We start from the raw sequence: 20,539 nt of genomic DNA, 5'->3' as shown, positions 1-20,539 counted from the left end.
AAAGGTGTATCAGAATATTCATCACAGTGTACTGGACCAGGTTATCATTAACAGCTTTTTCAACTTATGCAAGTTTCTCTGGTAGTGTTAATTTTGTGTTGTCAGATATTATTTTGAAGTCATTAACAACTTTATCAAGTGTGTGTCTTGGCTAAAAAAAGTCATCTGATAAAAAATTATACTTTTTCAGAGAGCAGGCTCTGTTTTTCCTCAAGAGTATGCACAGCTTGTTCACTGCACTGACAAAGTGGGTCAGCGCTACATAGAATTAATGCTTCTTTGCTGTAATGTTTCTCTCCTCTAGTCCCAAAGAGAAGGAACAGAGCTGTATCTTCAATCAGTGATGTAATCCAAAAAAAAAAAAAAAAAAACCTGTGCTAAAATGTTAGTGGGAGGGAGAGATGACATATGCATAGGAAAATTTCCTAACTTCAACATATATTTGCTGGGGTGTGCAACTAAACACAAAAGAACAATTTCCAAGTCAAACAGAGAAATGACCTATTACATTTGTGCTAATCCAGTAACCAATAGTGTCACATATATTACAACAACATATTTGGTATTCTAAATACTAAGCATGGTTGATCTCACACATGCCAATACTAGACAAGCAGCCTTTTTCTTGTTTTTTTACTCTGCAGGACTCCTTGAAATAACTATATGGTCTGTGGATATTATTACAGCCCACAATACATTACTGTTGTTGAGTACAAGGGTCTCCTCAACCACTTGCCCTCCAGAAGATTTACACCCCATTCCTGACCAGGCCATTTTTTGCTATTTGGTGCTCCACTATTTCAACTAATAATTGTGCGGTCATGCAATGCTGTACCCAAGTGAAATATATGTAATTTTATGTATGTGTAATGTATAGTGAAGGAAATAAGTATTTCCCCAGCTGATTTTGAATGTTTGCCCACTCACCAAGAAATGATCAGTCTAAAAATTGAATGGTAGATGTACTGAAACACTGAGAGACAGAATAGAAGCAAAAAATTCAAAAGAAATGCATGTCTAACAAATTATGCACTGATTTGCATGTTCACGAGGGAAATAAGTATTTGATCTCCTATCATTCAGCAGGATTTCTGGCTACCAGGTGTCTTTCATACAGGTAACAAGCTGAGATTAGAAGGGAGTGCTGCTAATCTCATTTTGTTACTTGTATAAAAGACACCTGTCCACAGGAGCAATCAAACAATCAGATTCCAAACTCTCCACCATGGCAAAGACCAAAGAGCTGTCCAAGGATGTCAGGGACAAGATTGTAGACCTACACAAGGCTGGACTGGGCTACCAAACTACTGCCAAGCGGCTTGGTGAGAAGGTGACAACAGTTGGCGTAATCATTCGCAAATGGAAGAAACACAAAACAAGTGTCAGTCTCCCTAGGTCTGGTGCACCATGCAAGATCTCACCTCGTGGAGTGTCAATGATCATGAGAACAGTGAGGAGTCATCCCAGAACTACACGTGAGGATCTTATCAATAATCTCCAGGCCGCTGGGACCACAGTCACCAAGAAAACAATTGGTAACACACTACGCTGACAAGGATTGAAATCCTGCAGTGCCCGCAAGGTCCCTCTGCTCAAGAAAGCACATGTCCAGGCCCATCTGAAGTTTGCCACTGAACATCTGAATGATGCAGAGAAGGACTGGTTAAACGTTTTGTGGTCAGATGATCAACTCAACTCGCATCAACACCGCATCAAAGGGACAATGTTCCATCAAATCTTGGGTGAGAACCTTCTTCCCTTATCCAGGGCATTGAAAATGGGTCATGGATGGGTGTTCCAGCATGACAATGACCCAAAACACACGGCCAAGGCAACAAAGGAGTGGCTCAAGAAGAAGCAAATTAAGGTCCTGGATTGGCCTAGCCAGTCTCCAGACCTTAATCCAATTGAACATTTGTGGAGTGAACTGAAAGTTTGAGTTGCCAAACGTCAGCCACCAAACCTTAATGACTTGGAGAGGATCTGCCAAGAGGAGTGGGACAAAATCCCTCCTGAGATGCGTGCACACCTGGTGGCCACTAACAGGAAACGTCTGACTTCTGTGATTGCCAACAAGAGATTTGCCACCAAGTACTAAGTCATGCTTTGTGAAGGGGATCAAATACTTATTTCCCTCATGAACATGCAAATCAGTGCATAATTCGTTAGCCATGCATTTCTTTTGAATTTTATGTTGCTATTCTGTCTCTCAGTGTTACAATACACCTACCATTCGATTTTCAGACTAATTATTACTTTGTGAGTAGACAAACATTCAAAATCAGCAGGGGATTAAAATACTTATTTCCTTCACTGTGTATATATATATATATATATATATATATATATATATATATATATATATATAAAAACATATATATATATGTTAAACTCAAACTTAGTCATAAATTTAGGCCAAAAGGTATTCTGCTTCATGTCTTTGGTAAAGAAAATGCCAATAAGTGTATATTATTTGGTTTATGTGAGTTATAGTGTCTACAAACTATGGTATAGATAATGAAATTTATGCCATTTTTTACGATACGGCACTGCGCTGGTTTAACTGACAATTGCACGGTCATGCAATGCTGTACATAAATAAAATTTATGCTGCTTTTTCCTCACAAATAGAGGTTTCTTTTGGTGGTATTTGATCACCTCTGGGTTTTTTTTTTTTTTTTGTGCTCTAAGCAAAAACAGACTGGAATTTTTTTAAAAAAACAATATTTTCTCATTTTGGTTATAACAAAATATCCTATAAACTCAAAGTTAGTCATAAATTTAAGCCAAAATGTATTTTGCTACATGTCTTTGGTAAAAAAAAAAATCCCAATAAGTGTATATTAATTGGTTTGTGTGAAAGTTGTAGCCTATAGTCTACAAACTATGGTATGGATACTGGAATTTACTTTCTGACTGCCTATCACATTTCTCGAGGTGGTAAAATGCCAGAGCACTACAAACACCCCCAAATTACCCCTTTTCGGAAAGTAGACATTGTAAGCTATCTGATGAGAGGCATGTTGAGTCCATGGAAGACTTTTTTTTCCACAAGTTTTTGGTATATTGCTCACACATGCCATGGGTGTATTTTGAATTACACCCCAAAATATATTATGCTACTTCTCCTGAATATGGAGATATCCTGTGTGAGACTTTTTGGCAGCTTAGCCGCATACAGGAGCCTGAAATCCAATAACCCCTGGTACCCGTGCTGTGTGTGTCCCTTCTTCCTTTCCTTCTTTCGGGGACAGCGCTGCCTCTCTGAAAAATGCTGCTGCCCCCCTGAAAAATGCCGCCCTAGGCAAATGCCTTGTTTGCCTTGTGGTAAATACACCCCTGTTCACTTCCTCTCTACCTATCACAGTTTCAGAGGCTCTGAAATTCCAGGATAACACAACCCCCCCCCAACTTAAATTACCCCTTTTTGGAAAGTAGACACTCCAAGGAATTTAATAAGAGGCATGGTGAGTATTTTGCAGATCCCATTTTTTCTCACAAGTTGTCTAATTTCCAAAAAAGGGTCATTTGAGGGGGGATTGTACTATTCCAGCATTTCAGGGCCTCCAAAACTGTGATAGGTAGTCAGGAATTGTAATGAGGAAATAAAGCCCTTTAAAAGCCTGAAGGTGCTTATTGGATTTTGGGGTCCATTACGCAGCTAGACTGCCAAAAAGTCTCTCACATGTGGTATTCCCATACGCGGAAAGTAGCAGAATGTATTTTGGGGTGTAATTCCATATATACCCATGGCATGTGTGAGCAATATATCAAGTGACAACTTTGTGTAAAAAAAAAAAAAAACGTGTGGTAAAAAATACATTCTTCTATTGACTCAACATGCCTCTCTGCAAATAGTTTGGGGTATCAACATTCCAAAAATTAGTCGTTTGGGGGAGGGTTGTTATCTTGGCATTTTATGCCCAGAATTAGAAGCTCATGCCACACATCACTCTTCTAACTACTTGAAGACCAAGCCTTTTCTGACACTTTGGGGTTTATTTACTAAAGCTGGAGAGTCCAAAATCAGACTCCCTTCTGCATAGAAACCAATCAGCTTCCAGGTTTCATTGCCAAAGCTTCATTGAACAAGCTGAGGTTAGAAGCTGATTGGTTTCTATGCAGAAGGGAGTCTGATTTTGGACTCTCCAGCTTTAGTAAATAAACCCCTTTTTGTTCATATGAAAAAATCTGTATTTTTTGCTAGAAAATTACTTTGAATCCCCAAACATTATATATTTTTTTGTTAAAGCAGACACCCTAGAGAATAAAATGGTGCGTGTTGCAGATTTTCATGTCACATAGTACTTGCGCAGCATTTTTTCAAACGCACTTTGTTTTTTCATTTTAATGCGCAAAAATACAATATATTGGCCAATAGTTTGATAAAATGTAAAAGATGATGGTATGCTGAGTAAATAGATACAAAACATGACATGCTTTGAAACTGTGCACGCCCCAGGCAATGGTAACAAATTACATACATTTTTAATATCCATAGGTGAGGCTTTTAAAAAGGCTACCATTTTAGATTTAAACAGGAGGTCTAGTGCTAGAATTACTGCCCTCGATCTGTCGTTCACGGTGATATCTCACATGCATGGTGCAATCGCTGTTTACATACCGACACGGGGTCGACGCTTGCGTACGATGTTGCACGTACATGCGAGGGGATGAGAGTGCTTTTTTTATTTTGCTTTTTCAAAATTATTTTTACACTGTCCCTTTCATTTTTTTAATCACTTTTATTTTTATCACAGGGAATATCAATATCCCCTGTGATAGCAATAGGCAGTGACAGGTAATCTTTTCTGAGAAATTTGGGGTCCCTTAGACTGTAGATATCTCCTCTGCCCTTAAATCATTTGACCTCACCAAGTTCGGTGTGATCAGATGTTTTCCCAACTTAAAAATGGCCATTCCAGTCTCTAATCAGTTCTGTGGTCAGCTGGTGAAAATGTTGGCTGCATTCTCAGGTTCCCCGATGGCATGGGACTGCCAGAGAAAGTCGTGGAAGGCAGCGGGAGGCAGGGGGGCATCTACTCCCACTGCTTGTAAAAGAAATCCTGCAGCTAGTTAGCCACTAGGATTGCTTTTAAATGAAAACGGATCACCGGCTGAAAAAAAATTATACCAGGATGATGCCTGCAGCTGTAGGCATCATTCTGGTATAACCACTCAAAGTCCAGTGATATACCAGTACATGTCTTTGTTGGGTATATATGTTATGCTCTCTTTTTTCTGCAGCCTGTGGGCTGGGAAGACATCTTTGACAGAAAAAGTGTGTGGTATGCCCACCGTTAGAATACACTGCCCTGCAACCACCCACTTCTAGTAGTGGGCTCACGAGTTGAACGAAAAAAAAGAACCTAACAGATTCCTCTATTCACATTGATCAATGTGGATGAAGAAATCTCTACAAAAAAAAAAATTTTAAATATATGCCAATCCATCCACTGATCACCCCAGTCCCCCATATTTGAGCATATGTGTTCTTTTGTTAACTTCAGATGAAAAATCTCATCCAACAGTGCTGCACACACTTATATTCTGAGAGCAAGACCCTGTTGCTGTCAGAATAAACAGATCGGTGCTGCAGCTGAATGGCATTCCTGCAAAGAAAACAGCAATGGTTAACAATAAAATAGTAACTCAATAAATCAAATTTTTTTATTGAAACCAGTGCCAAAAAACATTGTAAAATATACACTATATTGCTAAAAGTATTGGCACATCCCTTCAAATCATTTGATTCAGGTGTTGAAATCACCTCCATGTCCACAGGTGTATAAAATCAAGTACCTAGGCATGCAGACTGCTTCTACAAACATTTGTGAAAGAATGGGTCGCTCTCAGGAGTTCCATGAATTCAAGCATGGTGCTATGATAGGTTGCCACCTATGCAATAAGTCCATCAGTGAAATGTCCTTGCTACTAAATATTCCACGGTCAACTGTTAGTGGTATTATAACAAAGTGGTAGCAACTGGGAACAACAGTAACTTGGCCACGAAGTGGTAGACCAAGTAAAATGACAGAGCGGGGTCAGCACATGCTGAAGCGCACACTGCACAGAAATCACCAACTGTCTGAAGAATCAATAGCTAAAGACCTCCAAACCTTATGTGACCTTCAGATTAGCATAACAACAGTGCATAGAGAACTTCATGGAATGGGTTTCCATGGCAGAGCAGCTGCCTCCAAGCCTAACATCACCAAGTGCAATGTAAAGCATCGGATGCAGTGGTGTAAAGCACGCCGCCACTGGACTCTAGAGCAGTGGAGATGCCTTCTTGTCTGACATTAGTGCCTGACCTCACAAATGCGCTTCTAGAAGAATGGTCAAACATTCCCATAGACACACTCCTATACCTTGTGGACAGCCTTCCCAGAAGAGTTGGTGTCCCAATACTTTTGGCAGTACAGTGTATATGCTGAATCATAGGATCAATCCACCTACTGGCCACCCCAGTCCCCCATGCTTGGGCATATATGTTCTTTTTTTAACTGGGGATCAAAAATCTCACCCCGAAGCGCTGCACATACTTACGTATATTCTGAGAGCAAGACTCCTGTTGTTGTCAGAATAAACAGATCAGCGCTGCACCTGAATGGCATTCCTGCAAAGACAACAGCAATGGTAAACAATAAAATTGTAACTCAATAAAAGGACAACTATTTTTGTTTTTTTTCTTTTCTTTTCTGTTTTTTTTTACTTTTTTTAACCGCTTAAGAAATACTGCTACAGCGTGGCGTACATACAGTATACGTGACTTTGCATTTCCGGGTAGGGGGCTCGTGCGCCCTATCCGCGCCGCCATTCGCAGCCACGGATGTCAATCACTGGGTCCTGGTCGGTAATTACCCGCCGGTGCCCGGTTATTACCGACAGTCACCAATGGGGAGGAAGACTGTTTTGTTTACAGTCTTCCTTCCTGTCAGCTCGGGTACACTGCTCAGGGTGGCTGTGCACAGCACAGCCATCCCGATCAGTGTGCTTACAGTACAGCACACACTCCCCGCTCCCTTGTAAAACACTCCCTGCACATAGTTAACCCTTTGATCACCCCTCACATTAGCCCCATCTTACCCAGTGCCATTAGTATAGTGTCAGTGCTTTTTATTAGCACTTATCACTGTATTGGTGTTACTGGGGATGTCAGTGACACCAAGTAAGTTCCCCCCAGTGTCAGAATGTCCACCACAGTCCCGCAGCCCCGCTAAAAGTCACTGATCACTGCCATTACTAGTTGAAAAAAAAAAAAAATCCTAGTATCTATACCGCTATTTGTAAATGCTATAACTTTCAGGTAAACTAATTAATTTACACATACTGGGATTTTTTTAGCAAAGACATGTAGCAGGTTACATTTTGGCCTACATTTATGACGAAATTTGATTTTTTTTAAATTTAAAAATAAAAAGGCTATCAAATACCACCAAAAGAAAGTTTAATTCATGAGAAAAAAAGGATGTAAATTTAATTTGGGTGCAGCGTTGCATGACTGCACAATTGTCAGTTAAAGTAACGCAGCTAAACAAAATAATAAAAGGAAAAAAGCGCCACTTTTAACAACAAACTATGTGTCAGCCGCAATTCCCTACCAAAAAAATAAAAAATATATAATTTGGCACAAGTGAACAATTATATCATAAGGGTATGCGCTATTAATAAATTATATAAATATATCTATCACCATATATAAAGTGACCAAAAAATAAATAAATAAATAAAATATCCAAAAACCATATGGTGTATGAAATAAATATAGTGTCCAAAAACAAAATATAAATATATCTATTGGTATCACCTCCACCAAACAATGGACAAGGAGCGTTCTGACATCCGCATCGAGTAGGCCACGCCCAACGCGTTTCGTCACCACAACGTCATCAAGGGGCAGTACAGATGGAAACGTCAGATGGCTCATACAAATACCGCCATACATTTACGTAATGCTAATTACCCGCCAATCACAGCGGCGCTGTCTCACTCCACCACCGCTCGATTAATCAGGTCATTAGAACTCTCCATTCAATCCGCTCCACACGAATGTAGACAGGATGAATAAATGGCTGAATCTTAACCTTTGTGTGTCTGACCCTCCACAATTCAAACACCATTGAAGGGCCACCCACACAAACATACAAAAATTCAATACACTTTACCGTGTGCATGACTCTCCCCATCAGTCTTCTCATAAAGATAAAATATATATCAAATACCAAATATATATAAAAACAATCATTAATGTACACACAAAAGAAAGGGAATAGATAACCTAATTCCTATTTCCCCTGCATGTAAATATTAATACAAGGAATGAATATAAAATAAAATAAAAATAAAAAATAAAAATATATAAAAAACCACCATCATCCTAAAATTATAATCTCCAAAAAAAATAATATATATGTATAGCCAGTTCCCATCCTCCAATCTCTATAACTAGCCACTATAATTAAAAATTAGTCAAAAAACAACTCAAATCAATATCTATATTTAAACCTTTTGGTACTAAAGAATCCAGTTCATATATCCAAAACGTCTCTTTCTTTCATATTTCTTTAATCAAATCAGTACCCCTCCAATGTCTTTTTACTCTCTCAATTCCATAAAATGTCGCTAAACTTGGATCACTATTGTGTTTTAATTTGAAATGTCTTGAGACACTGTGCTTCTCAAATCCTCTTTTTATATTATTCAAATGTTCATTTATCCTGGTTTTTAACTGTCTCCCTGTTCTTCCTATGTACTGAAATTGACACGGGCATTCTAAAACATATATTACATGAGAGGAATTGCATAAAATAAGTTGATCAATACTATATTCCTTTTTAGTTATATTTGAAACAAATTTCTTCTTTTTTATTTTCCCAGATCTATTAACCGTTCTACATGCTTTACATTTATTACAATAAACAAAACCCTTAAGATCAGGGAAGAAGTTTACTTCTTTAGGTGGATCTAAAACATTATGTACCAATTTCGTCCTTAGAGATCTATTTTTCTTATAAATAAATTTAGGTCTTTCAGGAATAGTCTTTTTCAGTGTCTCATCTTTTAACAAAATTGGCCAATATTTTTTAAAAATACCCTCAATCTTTTTATATTGATTATTAAAGTTGGTAATAAAGGCAATATCAAATCTATCATTTTTAATTTTTCTCTTAGACAGGAAACTACTTCTATCTTTTCTATCAATCACTTCCCTTTCAGCCATCAAAAAGGGTTTTTTATATCCTTTATCAAAAAACCTGTCTATCAATAGATCGGTTTGGTCAACAAAATCTTTCCTTAAACTACAGTTTCTTTTAATCCTCGTAAACTGACTTCTTGGGATATTATATAGCCATTTAGGATGATGTCCACTAGAAACTGGAATGTAGCTGTTTTTTTATGTTCAATTTTCTAACGAACTTTTGTAAATCAATAAAAACCTCGAACTTATTTGCATTTGTCCTAGGTATATATTTCAGCCCTAAATCCAAAACTTTTAATTCCTTTTCGGTAAGAGAAATATCACTTAAATTAAAAATCCCAGTACCTAATGATCTCTTTTTCTTTTCTTTTCGTTTACCTCCTCTTTTTCCTCTATACCTCCTCCATTGTTTCTCACCCCATATGTATCTCTCTGTTTCCATCCCCTGTAATTAGGATTGTAAATTGTGTGTATGGCCCTTTAATGTTGTTACGAGCTGGGGAGAGTCATGCACAAGTGTATTGAATTTTTGTATGTTTGTATGGATGGCCCTTCAATGGTGTTTGAACTGTGGAGGGTCAGACACACAAAGGTTTAGATTCAGCCATTTATTCATTCTGTCTACATTTGTGTGGAGCGGATTGAATGGAGAGTTCTAATGACCTGATTAATCGAGCGGTGGTGGAGTGAGACAGCGCCGCTGTGGTTGACGGGTTATTAGCATTATGTAAATGTATGGCGGTATTTGTATAAGCCATCTGACGTTTCCATCTGTACTGCCCCTTGATGACGTCGTGGTGACGAAACGCATTGGGAGTGGCCTACTCGATGCGGATGTCAGAACGCTCCTTGTCCATTGTTTGGTGGAGGTGATCCGCGGTGAGCGGTATTTGTACCTCACCTCTTTGAGCATTGCGATTTAAGCTGGTGTCTGTCTGGACACCTTGTTTTGTGCTGCATGTATATATGGAGGTATGAGATGGAGTGGAGAAATTTCCCATGAGATCCTTGGCTGCAGAGTATTTTCTATGATCGGGATATAGTATTCCTCAGGCTGCTTACTATTATTGATTACTTAGAAAGTGATTGAGTATTACTACATCTACTAATTGGACTAATTGGTTTATAATTTGACCAGCAAATAGCTCTGGTGAGTTCATTCAATCGTTTTTAGTGGTGGATTTGTCACAGTGTTATGAAGTCACTGAAGATAATTATTTTTGGACACTAATAGATATATTTATATTTTGTTTTTGGACACTATATTTATTTCACACACCATATGGTTTTTGGATATTTTATTTATTTATTTATTTTTTGGTCACTTTATATATGGTGATAGATATATTTATATAATTTATTAATAGCACATACCCTTATGATATAATTGTTCACTTGTGCCAAATTATATATTTTTTATTTTTTTGGTAGGGAATTGCAGCTGACACATAGTTTGTTGTTGTTTGGCGCTTTTTTCCTTTTATTATTTTGTTTAGATTGTAACTTCATTATTTGAAGTAATTAGGAAGAGCTGCCATGGATATTTTTGGATATATGGAAGGTTGATTTAGTTGAAGTGTTTAATCCTATAGGTGGGATATCCAGTTTCCTGACTACCTAACATCTTTCGAGATACTGTGTATATATGTGCCCTAGACTATGCCATGCTGTACCCTATACTAATACTCCACTAGTGTATAGTAGCGGTGGAAACAGTCCTTGAGGCAGAGACCAGGTTGGCCACGACAGGAGGGACAAAAAAAGCGTGTGTCACACCTAATTCCGTGTCTGCTACAGACGCAACATCTTTTTTGGAGTGTACTTTGGATTGGGGTACCAGGAATGGAATCAGGAAAATGCCTCTCACGCAGCCGGCTCACTGCATCTGAGTTGGGGGTTTGAGCCATAGCACCTTTTGGACACAAAAGGGCCGTGATGATCTCTTCCTGGAATAATAGGAAGGACCCACTTCTTCCACTGCTTTGTAAAGCACAAAGCATTGTACAGAGTCAATTGAATTAGAAATGCTGACACTTTTTTTGTAGCAGCGTCTGGATTTTCGGGGAAACTAAGTACAGCTTCATCATCTGGTTGTTGAAGTCCACCCCTCCCATGTTAAGGTTATATTCATAGACACAGATGGGCTTCTCAACAACACCAGCTGCTGTGGAAATTTGGATGGTTGTGTGTGCGTGAATGGAAGACAGGACTAAAACATCCTGTTTGTCCTTCCACTTCACTGCGAGCAATTCATCATTTTTCAAGCAGGCTTTTCCCCCTAAGATGTGTATTTACAGGTCGTTGGTGGAAGCCCTGGTGATTAGGTCACACGGTGCCACATGCGGCAATTTCAAAATTGTACAAATGTCTAAATAGTGGCACGCTTGTATAAAAATTATCCACGTATAAGTGGTACTTCATATTGAAAAGGGGTGAAACGAAGTCCCAAACTATCTTGCTGTTGCCCTCCACGTAGTCTGGTTATCCGGGGGGGTTCCACGTGATTATCTTTTCCCTCATAAATCTGGGGAGAAATTGTTTCAGCGCAAGGCGGCCAGAAAAATTAATGAGGGACTCATCAACGCAGATGTGTTTCTGGGGAGTATAGACATCTGCAAACTTTTGGTTAAGGTGATTTACAAGGAGCCGAATTTTGTGGAGCCAGTCAAATTCAGGGTCACTCCGAGGACAACAGAGTGTATTGTCATTGAAATGCATAAATCACATTATACTCTCATATCTATGCCTGGCCATAGCAGCAGAGAACATGGGCATATGATGTATCAGGTCTGTGGACCAATACAACCACAATTCATTTTTTTTACCAATGGCCATTTTTTAAGGGTTATGCCCCAAAAAACTTTCAATTCAGAAACCGTAATGGGTTTCCATACAAATGGCCTGGCAAGGTTTGAATTTGGGTTGGCAGCGATAAAGTTTTGTGCGTATAAATTGCTTTGATCCACAATCAATCTACACAGATTTTCTGTGAAAAACAGTTCCAAAAAAATAAAAAATCCAAAATCAAGGCGAGTAGTTCCATTCTGTTTCCACCGGAATTCTGGGTTGGGCAGTGAATGGGGGAAGTACAGGTGCTGCAGAATTTGTGGGCTGACAATCAGGATTTGCAAGCTCATCCGGAAGGACACTATGGGCTCTATGGGCCTGTGTGCGAATTCTTGGTGGCTGTGGGCCACTACTTGTGCTCACCACCGCACCAGCTTGCACTTCTGGGACTTGCTACGTCACCAAGTGATACTGCAGTGATGATATAAAAATACCAGAATGTACTAGGCAGCTGGTGCTTGTCAGTTCACCAAAAGGCAGAACAGCACTAGTACTGGCATATGAGAATCATCATGCTATTCTAACACCTCAGCAACCTGGGAATGGGGTCGGGAATGCCTGACCTTAGCAGGGACCTCTACTCCATCGACTGAGCTATCTGTCAGGGTGCTGCTGCTCTCTACAGGTTTGTATTCTGTCAGTGAGGCTTCCCCTTTGCTCTCATCTGGCATGCTCAGAATCATGTAGGCCTATTCACTAGAGTACCTTTCGTTGGACATTTTGGCCACTAAATTTATAGGTACCTAGTGCAACTCATGGGACAAAGCGCGCCTAGCTGTCAGGGACTGCTTGAATCACTACAAACAAGAATTACCTACAAGTGCTAGCAGAGCTCAGGCCTGATCTTGCTAGCCCTGCAGTTTTGTGTGCAATGTATCTGATCTACTGACACTGCAGTTACTGGGGGAAAAAGGGGGGGGGGGGTTTAAGTGTAGGGATTAAACATATTCAATAGAGAAAATGGGACTTTCAGGGTGCATGGACATGAATACCACACATTAAATGTTATATAATGTTCATTTCGTATTTTTGTAAAAAACACAAGAAAGGAAAAAATACAGAAACATAAAAACAATTTCAGTTCTATGAATACCAACTGAGATTCAAACTTGGTTAGGTAAATGTAGTTACTCCCTACATGTTTCGCCCTCACGGGCTTCTTCAGGAGAGATTTTTTGAGGAAATTTCTACCGCCAAGGCAGTCTAAAGGTATATCAAAGGAAAATTGTTCAATTACCAAACAACTTTAATATATCCAATACAAGGTTTTTAATCAAATATATATACATATATATGGGACTCAATGGCTCACCCTGGATGTGAAAGCTCACGGAGCTAGGAGAAAATGACCTAAAAAAAATCTTAATTGGCCTACACGTCCAAAATAGTTTTAGAGAATATAATGGGCATCAGATATCATCTAGGCACAATGGGATAGACCAGGGGTGGGCAAACTTTTTGACTTGAGGGCCGCAATGGGTTCATAAATTGGACCCGGGGGCCGGACCAAGAGTAGATGAATGATGTGTATGTGTGAATTAATATAAATTAAATTAATATTTGTAACATTAAATGTTTAGATTAGTTTAAGGTAGAAAAGCATAAAAAGAGTTATTTTACAAAACTTTTATGCAATGTATTTCTTTCATAAAATAGTACCTTCAATTTTAGTGGGAACAGTGTTGTTGGTCTCCCTTTTTTGTTAAGGCATCAAAGTCAGGAGTTAGTTTTGTTGTTGCAATTCGCAGAATAGATCTGAGGTGTTGGTCAGTTAACTGGGATCTGTGATGGGATTTATTGATGTTCATGACGCTGAACGTCTGCTCACACACGTAGGTCGAACCAAACAAGGTCAGAATCTTCTGTGCCATCCCCCGGAGGTTTGGAAAACAGTCATCTTTAAGTGAGGCATAGAACTCTTTTAGTGGAAGAGAGTGGAAGTTCTCCTTTAAGATTGCATCAGATTGAAGATCGATTAGTTCCAATTGCACTTCTTGTGGTGCTGTTTCTGGGTTTTGTGACAAGGGACAGGCCACCAGCTGAAGTGACTTTTCAATTTTTTCAAAATCTGAAAACCGATGACAGAATTCTGCATGCTGGTCATTCAGTGATTTGCTATATTTATTCACATTTTGGATGGCCTTTTCCTGTGTGGCTAGTGTGGGAAAATGAGGGAAGTTTTTCTTTGAAATTTGCCTAGAAAAAAAAGTCAACTTGGCTTTGAAGGCATTTACATTACTATACATGTTGTGCACATACAGGTCTTTTCCCTGTAGCTTGACGTTAAGCTCATTCATGTGAGAAAAAATGTCAACAGCAAACGCAAAGTCACACAGCCAATTCTTGTCGCTCAGCTCTGGAAAATCATCAGACTTCCCCTTTAACTCCAAAAATGTATCAATCGCTTCTTTAAGATCCCACACTCGTTTAAACACTTTGCCCAAACTCAACCAGCGGACACGAGAGTGGTAAAGCAAGTCTTGGTGGTCTGCGTTGGTTTCCTCCAGAAATGCAATGAACTGACGGTGCTGAAGTCCCTTTGCTCGTATGCAGTTAACAAGCTTTATAACTGGATTCACAACATGACTAAGCTGTAATACAGATTTACACAAAGATTCTTGGTGTATGATGCAGTGGAGAAAAATAACTTCTTGCTCAGGGTTTTCCTCTTTCACTTTATCCTGAATTCTTTTCAGCAATCCCACATTTTTTCCAGTTAAATTTGGAGATCCATCCGTAGTGACATTAGCAAGTTTACTCCAAGGTAGCTTCATACTCTCGATGACAGCAGACACCCGGTCATACAAATCTTCTCCACGTGTTTTTCCTTTAAGTGGCTCCATGGCCAAAAACTCCTCTGTTATTTCAAAACTGTCGCTAATCCCTCGGATAAAAATTAAGAGCTGAGCTGTATCTTTTATGTCTGTACTTTCGTCCAGTGCTAGCGAATATAATTTAAAGGACTCTGCAATATTATTTAACTTGTTTGTTATGTCTTCATCAATCAGTTCCACACGACGAGTCACTGTCCTGCGTGATAAACTGAGTTTTTCAAACTTGTCTTTGCTCTCTGGACACAAAAGACCTGCGGTCTCTATCATGCATTCTTTCAAAAACTCTCCTTCAGAGAGGGGTTTACTAGCTTGTGCTAATTTGAATAAGAGCATAAAACTTGCTTTGATAGTTGACTCTTGAATCGCAGTTTGTCTGTGAAATAAATTTTGCTGAGCCTGTAATTTAGCCATCAACCTCCGAGCTGTAGACCCTCGTTCTTGGGGCGACTGATTGCTAGCATAGTTAGCATGCTTCGTGGCAAAATGACGGCTGATATTATATTCTTTGAAAACCGCAACAGTTTCCTGACATATGAGACATACAGCCATTGATCGGACTTCCGTAAAAAAATATTTTGCTATCCATTCATTCTTAAACACTCTGCATTCACTGTCCACTTTTCTTTTCTTTGCCCCACTCATTTTGGGACTCTGCAAAAAAAGTTAAATATTCTTGGTCACTCTGACAGTCAGAGGGAGGGAAAGCTCACACTCAAGTCTTGACTTGCTTTAACTTGCTTTAACAACCACTACTTACTGTGTAGCAGGGGAAAAGATGCAGGCCGCACAATCGCCACCAGTCACCAAATGAGACTGCGCAGTACTTTCTTCTTGGCTCAATCCGTACTCCCCCACAGCCCCGCCCCCCACTAGCTGCTGGCCGGCCCAGCCACTACCATGCCATCCATAGTAAATATAGTAATATTCCCCCATAGTAAGCACAGTAATTAATCCCCCATATAGTAATTCATCCCCCATAGTAATTCATCCCCCATAGTAATTCATCCCCCATAGTAATTCATCCCCCATAGATTCATCCCCCCTATAGTAATTTATCCCCCATATAGTAATTTATCCCCCATATAGTAATTTATCCCCCATAGTAATTCATCCCCCATATAGTAATTCATCCCCCATATAGTAATTCATCTCCCGTAGTAATTCATCTCCCATAGTAATTCATCACCCATAGTAATTCATCACCCATAGTAATTCATCACCCATAGTAATTCATCCCCCATATAGTAATTCATCCCCCATATAGTAATTCATTCCCCATATTAATTCATCCCCCATAGTAATTCATCCCCCATATAGTAATTCACCCCCCATATAGTAATTCATCCCCCATATAGTAATTCATCCCCCATATAGTAATTCACCCCCCATATAGTAATTCATCCCCCATAGTAATTCATCCCCCATAGTAATTCATCCCCCATATAGTAATTCACCCCCCATATTAATTCATTCCCCATATTAATTCATCCCCCATATAGTAATTCATCCCCCATATAGTAATTCATCTCCCATATAGTAATTCATCCCCCATAGTAATTCATCCCCCATAGTAATTCATCCCCCATATAGTAATTCATCCCCCATAGTAATTCATCCCCCATAGTAATTCAACCCCCATATAGTAATTCATCCCCCATATAGTAATTCATCCCCCATAGTAATTCAACCCCCATATAGTAATTCATCCCCCATAGTAATTCATCCTCCATAGTAATTCATCCCCCATATAGTAATTCATCCCCCATAGTAATTCAACCCCCATATAGTAATTCATCTCCCATAGTAATTCATCCTCCATAGTAATTCATCCCCCATATAGTAATTCATCCCCCATAGTAATTCAACCCCCATATAGTAATTCATCCCCCATATAGTAATTCATCCCCCATAGTAATTCATTCCCCATAGTAATTCATCCCCCATATAGTAATTCATCCCCCATATAGTAATTCATCCCCCATATAGTAATTCATCCCCCATAGTAATTCAACCCCCATATAGTAATTCATCCCCCATAGTAATTCATCCTCCATAGTAATTCATCCCCCATATAGTAATTCATCCCCCATAGTAATTCAACCCCCATATAGTAATTCATCCCCCATATAGTAATTCATCCCCCATAGTCATTCAACCCCCATATAGTCATTCAACCCCCATATAGTAATTCATCCCCCATATAGTAATTCATCCCCCATATTAAGTCCCCCGTGTCAATTCACTTACCTTTGCTCCGCGCGTTCCTCTCGCCGTCTTCCCGCGCCGCTCCGGAAAATCTGTCTCCTATGAGGATCTGTCCCCCTCGACGTATCTGCGCATGTGCCAGTTTCAGGCATTAGCAGCCGATCGGCGATCTCCGGCACATGCGCAGATACGTCGAGGGGGACAGATCTTCAGGGCGGACTGTGAGAGGAGCCTAGCGGGAGCCTAGCTCCGCGGGCCGGATTAAAAGGTCCGCCGGGCCGTAATTTGCCCGTTGCTGGGATAGACTAAAAAAGATTAATTAAATTTAATGGAAGATATGAAGAGATCATAATTCAATAGGTTGAGGTAAACTTTGGGCAATTTTACCTGTTAAATGCTTTAGAAGGATATATAGGTATACCCTAACAAAGACCTATTTGACCTATACGTTCACAACCATAAGAGAGGAAACAACGGACATCAAACATCCATCTAGACAAAATAGGATAGACAAAAATCAGAAACTAATTTCATTTCAAAAAAGAAATCAAGAGATGTTAATGAATGAAAATTAACTTAAGCGATTTTATCTATTGAAAATTGCAGAGAAATATGGAAGTATATTCTGTCTAGAGGTCTAAATGGCCTATAATGTCCAAATAAGGTTGAAGAATATAATGGGCATCAAATATCCATCTAAGTGTAACGGGATAAGGTTGAAAAATATAATGGGCATCATATATCCATCTAGGTATAACTGAATAAACATAGGGGAATCAAAAGATTAATTTAATTTCAAAACAGAATATAAGGAAAAGGTTATAAATTAATAAAGGGTTAAAATTTAATAAACCAATTTTAGGGATTAAACGTAGGTGCTGGCGGGTACCTGGGCTGATCCTGCTAATGCTGTGTTTTTGGGGACACTATACGATTGTGAACGCTGATATAGTGCTGACCTGATCAAAGATATTGAGCCGTTTAGACACTATACTAGCAATGGAGGTTTATTGTGTATGTGAGCGTGTTCCTGGCAAGGGTTAAATGTGATGACGGATGTAATGACGGGCAATCTGTCATCTGATGCTAATCTGACCCTATCTGAAGTTACCTGTGACACTAATACAGTAATCAGTGAAAAAAAAATCTGTACTCTGTACTAATGACACTGGTGACAGGGCAGTGAAGGGGTTAACTGGGGGGGCCATCAGGGTGTTAAATGTGACCTATCAGTGCTTTTACTGTGTGTGTGTAGTGCTTTGACTCATGTGGATCTCTCTCTGGAACGAAATGTGCTTCAGGGAGAGAAGATCGCATCATTTCCTGTGCCTGTGTAATGTAAGTAAGCACAGGATGATCTGTGATAGGGCAGTGATCAATCAGCAGATCCAGGCTTATACATCACTGGCCTGAATCTGCTGACTGATCAATACTGCACCGAATTACACCACCGCCGAGTTGGTGGACGTGCGCATGCATGCCTCTTACCCGAGAACATGGAGGGAGCGTGGACCACGTTTATATAAGTGATTTTGCACCCTGTAGCAGTAAACCTGCTATAGAGCAGAGCTTAACTGGTTAAAGTGGAGCTCCAGTCAAAGATAAAAAAATAAAAGTTTACAAAAAAAAAAAAACTCACCTGTCCCACGATCCATCGTAAGTGTGGGCACCCGGCTGTGACAGCTTGTAGCTTCACAGCCGGGTGCCCACTGTGCATGCGCAAGTAGCACTGTGCTTTTTGAATGGTCCTGTAGTCTTCTGGACCTGTCACATGTCCTAGAAGACTACGGGAGGGATGCTAACGGTAACAAATAATTGTTAAATTGTATGTAATTAGAATGTTACATAGTTAGGTTGGCTGAAAAAAGACAAACGTCCATTCAGTTCAACCATATGACAATGTGCATGCGCGAAACACGTCAGAGAGGAGCCTTGGCGTATTGATGTCACGCCGCAGAGGCCGCATGGAAGGCCGGCAGCCATTTTGTGTTTCCTGTAAGTGAGTGCTGACAGACAATTTTTGGATTTGTTTCTTTTCTGCATACCTATTTATATAATAAAATACTACACTATCAGCACTTTATTGTTTCTGGCTTGTTAATAACGAGCCTCTTAAGGTGGAAACATCCCATTTTTGAGCTTTATTATCCAGTGGTGATGGAGTATTGAGGACCTATTCCTGGATACTGAGAAGGTCCTGTGAGTGAGGTCTGGAGTTGTGCCTTGTATGCTGTGTGTGTGCCAGATGATTCCTATTCCCTGCCCGAACCCAGATGACCACAGAGGATAATATATATACATGCGCATTAATATTGTGCTTCTGGTGAGTGCAATCACGCTATTGATTCTTATCACGGAAGTCACGTGCATGGATCCCATGGATTGCTCTGGACTATTTGATGTCTTTCCAGATTTTATTTATTGATTGATTTTACATCATAATTACAGTTTTTTATACACTGAAGTCACGTTGTTTGCATAAATCACCAATCTATGCATCATTAATTGACAATACACTTTATCATATACTTTGATCACTTTTAGCGCAATATAGCTCTCACATCAGTCAGAGAATTTTAGAGCTGCATTATGTATACTGTATATAATTGTTATTGAAAAGACTTTAATTCTCTTTGGATATCACTGGAGTAGAAGGCTGTGTTGCAGATTTTTTCTTTTCTATCTCACAGACCCTCACACTTAGGCACTTTGGTACTGGCCTTTTTTGCATCTACATGATCCTTGAGCTGTGGCTGATTGACCTCCAATCTGCTTTTGCCTGCCTAGTTCTGGGGCCAGCACCCTTTGGCAGAGCCAGAAGCACTTCACCAATGATGTTTTTAGTTGTCTGAAAGGGTAGCATTCAGACCACTACTGTAATGGGCATTTTCCCTACTATCACCAGATGGATTGGTTTCAGAACAGTTTCCTTAAGACCTTAAATTATTTTAAAGCTTCTATTGAAGTAGGGTTTAGCTGAATGAACTTGCATTCAGTTCCACACAGGTTTGGTAACACAATCAAAGTTTAGATCCCAATTCCAAAACACATTGAAGTCAATGGGAACTGAAACTTACAATTCAGTAATAGCCCATTTGTTTGATAATATGCAAGGCAGTGCCAAAAAAAAGGGCATAGAGAGTTTTTTGGGTGTCAATGTCAGGGCAGGAACGCTGGAATGGGCAGGCAGGCCTATGGTACGGTCACGCTGCTACTGACGACAGCCACTGCCCACAGACCAGAGTCCCTCAGGGCGCGGAGTCTAAGCCCCAGGCTACCCTTCACCAGGGCCCCTGATGGTGGGGATGGACTTGACGCAGCCTGAGACCAGGTCGCGGCCCCCGAGTGACCCCAGCTGCGATAACGACTGCGCCAATGGCGTACAGCTGGTGGGAGCTAGATGGGAACACGAGTAGAGTAGTCAGACAAGCCGGGTCAATAACAACGGAGC

General features: G+C 39.8%; 1 protein-coding gene across 1 annotated transcript; it reads right to left on the bottom strand.

The window, feature by feature from the left end:
• Positions 1 to 13,716: 13,716 nt before the first annotated feature.
• LOC149458205 (general transcription factor II-I repeat domain-containing protein 2-like) lies at positions 13,717 to 15,432 on the bottom strand. The gene has a single exon (XM_089682467.1). The coding sequence runs from the start codon at positions 15,430 to 15,432 to the stop codon at positions 13,717 to 13,719; it is 1,716 nt and encodes a 571-aa protein (XP_089538593.1).
• Between the last annotated feature and the right edge of the window lie 5,107 nt (positions 15,433 to 20,539).

Source organism: Staurois parvus, unplaced genomic scaffold, assembly GCF_062004578.1.
Source record: "Staurois parvus isolate SC_StPar_1 unplaced genomic scaffold, SC_StPar_1.0 ptg000291l, whole genome shotgun sequence".
Taxonomy (NCBI): Eukaryota; Metazoa; Chordata; class Amphibia; order Anura; family Ranidae; genus Staurois; species Staurois parvus.
Note: the sequence above shows the minus strand (reverse complement) of the source record. Positions and strands in the feature narration are given on the sequence as shown.